General features: G+C 43.9%; 1 protein-coding gene across 1 annotated transcript; it reads right to left on the minus strand.

The window, feature by feature from the left end:
- Positions 1 to 974: 974 nt before the first annotated feature.
- P2RY6 (pyrimidinergic receptor P2Y6) lies at positions 975 to 1,992 on the minus strand. Its single transcript, XM_018553261.1, has one exon. The coding sequence runs from the start codon at positions 1,990 to 1,992 to the stop codon at positions 1,003 to 1,005; it is 990 nt and encodes a 329-aa protein (XP_018408763.1). The 3' UTR covers positions 975 to 1,002.
- Between the last annotated feature and the right edge of the window lie 746 nt (positions 1,993 to 2,738).

Genomic DNA, 2,738 nt, shown 5'->3' on the forward strand with positions numbered 1-2,738 from the left:
AACCCTTGGGAAAGTTTAATTACGAAATATGTTGGCCGGTAGTTTAAAGTTTTAATCACGGCGTGTTTTAAGTTGTCCTAATATGAAACTGCCAGATGATGCGGAGCTTGTTCCAAGCCCCAAACCTGCACTTCCCTATCCCTTCCTTGCCACACTGTATATCAAACTGGAATCCAAGGGGCTTGTAAACATAGGGACTTTTGAACTTGGAAAACAAGATGGCACATGACAGCGCAGTTTGACCCATATTTATGGTCTTCTACATCGGTTAGGTGGATATATCTATAAGTGGTTGGTAGAGGGCTGAAGTATAACGGGGAGTGGTGACTTGTGAAGCCTGTTTTGCCGACTGAAGCCTTCTATTGGCATAAAAGCTAGGAGACATCAAGCAACAGGGAAATCAGGGTGTTCTACATTAAGAATGGTTCAAAGTGATGATGGGAAGTTACTGAAAACCCCCTGTTCTGAGAGATGCAGGATGCCCTGGATGGCTGGATGGGAGAAAACTGTTAAATCAGCATAGCGACTAGGTTAGCAGGCCCAGTTTATCATAAGTGAAAGTTTTTTAAAATCCTAATATTGTCGCACTAAAAAAATACAAATAATTAAAATTCAAAAGTTCTGGCTTAAAATATGTTACAAATTAGGCAATTTTTCAATTTGCATCTACCAGTTTGTGGAAGCTTTCCCCCAACTTAGTACACCAGTCTTTGTAGCTTGCTTTTTCCACATTTCTCCATACAGGTGGAGATATTTCTGGTGCCCTGTTTTACGGATTGTTTCTGAATTTTACTACCAAAGCAGCTTTTTATAATATCCCAGGGCAGCAGAAATTGTCTACCAGAAAAAACAAGGGTGAATAATATAGGCAATGTTGTCAATACATGCCTATATATTCATATACTGACATTTTCCAGTTCATGAATAACTTTCATCTCGCCCAGCTTGGCCCATCACCTAGAGGTGCGTTCTTTAAAAGTTCTGGATCTCCAACTGTAATGGTCATTGTTGCGGCTTGGTGCTGGTGTCACCCTTCCACTTCGTAGTGACCCTCTTCACCAATGACCTGGTGCTCTGCCGAAACTTCTGCTGGGTGAAATAGAACAAGATGGGGTCCAACACGCTGTTCATGCTGGCGAACGGCCTTGTGCACTTATACACGATGGCGAAAGTCTGCAGGACCAGGCAAGGAACACCGGTCCTGGAACGTACTACCAGATATATGGTCTTGGTCAGGTGAAATGGGAAAAAGCTTATGGCGAAGACCAGAACCACAATGATGATTGTACGGATGGCTTTGTCTTTCTTCCTTCGACCTGCTGAATCAGCAAGGTTGTCCTTTTGAAAGAGGATCTTGGTCATGGCACAATAGCAGGACAAAATGGCAATGAAAGGGATTAGGAAGCCTGTTATAGTCAATGTTATTCCATAGGGGAAATATCGAGAAGAGAGGGATGGGGGGCTTAAGTCATAACAGACAGTTCTGTTCCTCTGAATTCCAGTGGAAGCAAACAAAAAAGTGGGGATGCACTGGACAATGACGATGAACCAAACCACACCACACACCACCCATGTGAACTTCTTGCCCCTCTTCTTGTGCCAGACAGACAACGGGTAGCAGATGCCCATGTATCTTTGGAAGCTCATGCAGGTGAGGAACATGATGCTCCCATGTAGGTTTGTGTAAAACTGGAATCGCACAAACCGGCAGGTGAAGTCCCCGAAGGGCCAGTAGTCGTGTTGGACATAGTTATAGATGAGCAGTGGAAGGGAACATACGTAGAATAAGTCTGCCATTGCCAAGTTCAGGGTGTAGATGGCAGTGCGAGTCAAGGCCTTCCTCGACAGCCATACTTGAAGGATGACGATGAAGTTAAGCGGGAGACCAAAAACTAACACCACAGAATAGACCACTGGGAGCAAGATCTGCTTGAACTCTTCTTGAAAGGTGCAGGAGTTCTTCCCAATGACAACCGACGTGATGTTATCCATGCTTGAGGAAGGCGGAAGAGATCACATGGTCACATCAGGAATCTGAAAAACAAAAAAACAAAGTGTTACAAAGCACCTCACACCAAAAAAAATCAGATAAAAAAACAGCAAATTGTGGTTTTCGCTTTTCTGCATTTATGTACTGGATAAAAAAACAATATAAACTGGAAATGTAAAGCTTGACTTTAAGTCAGGAGGAGGTTTAGTCTTATATATTGCCCTACCTGCCCCCTACCCACATCAACATGCCAATTAAATATTTAGGTAAAACATTTAGATTTTTTAGGGATGCATCGATAACGATTCCAGTATTGCTATTGGTGCCGATACTGGGCATTCTCCCGAGTACTCCTACTCGTGCATATGCCCCGATACAAAGCGCTGATACTGGCACATTAAATATTTAACCCCTTCATGACTGAGGCCCTTTTTTCAATTTTTGCACCCATGTTATATTCCACATTTTAGGCCTGAAAATGACACGGCTGCCTGAGGACCCACGCTTGCTTGGCAATGCAGGCAGATCATGGCTGGTGAGAGGAGTCGACAGGGTGCTGTACATGGCTTCCTGAAAACATCACAGCACCCTGCCTCACTAGTCCTCTCGACAGCCCATTCCCTCATGCAAGCAGAGAGCTGAGTCTTAGTAGGAGTTATGCAGATATCAAAAAGCTTTCGTAGGTGTCAGTCTGGAGGAGTGGGAGTTTCTAGGCAGACTGTATTTGCATGCAGAACACCTTGGGTAA

This window comes from Nanorana parkeri, unplaced genomic scaffold (assembly GCF_000935625.1).
Source record: "Nanorana parkeri isolate BGI_ZX_2015 unplaced genomic scaffold, ASM93562v1 scaffold114, whole genome shotgun sequence".
NCBI lineage: Eukaryota > Metazoa > Chordata > Amphibia > Anura > Dicroglossidae > Nanorana > Nanorana parkeri.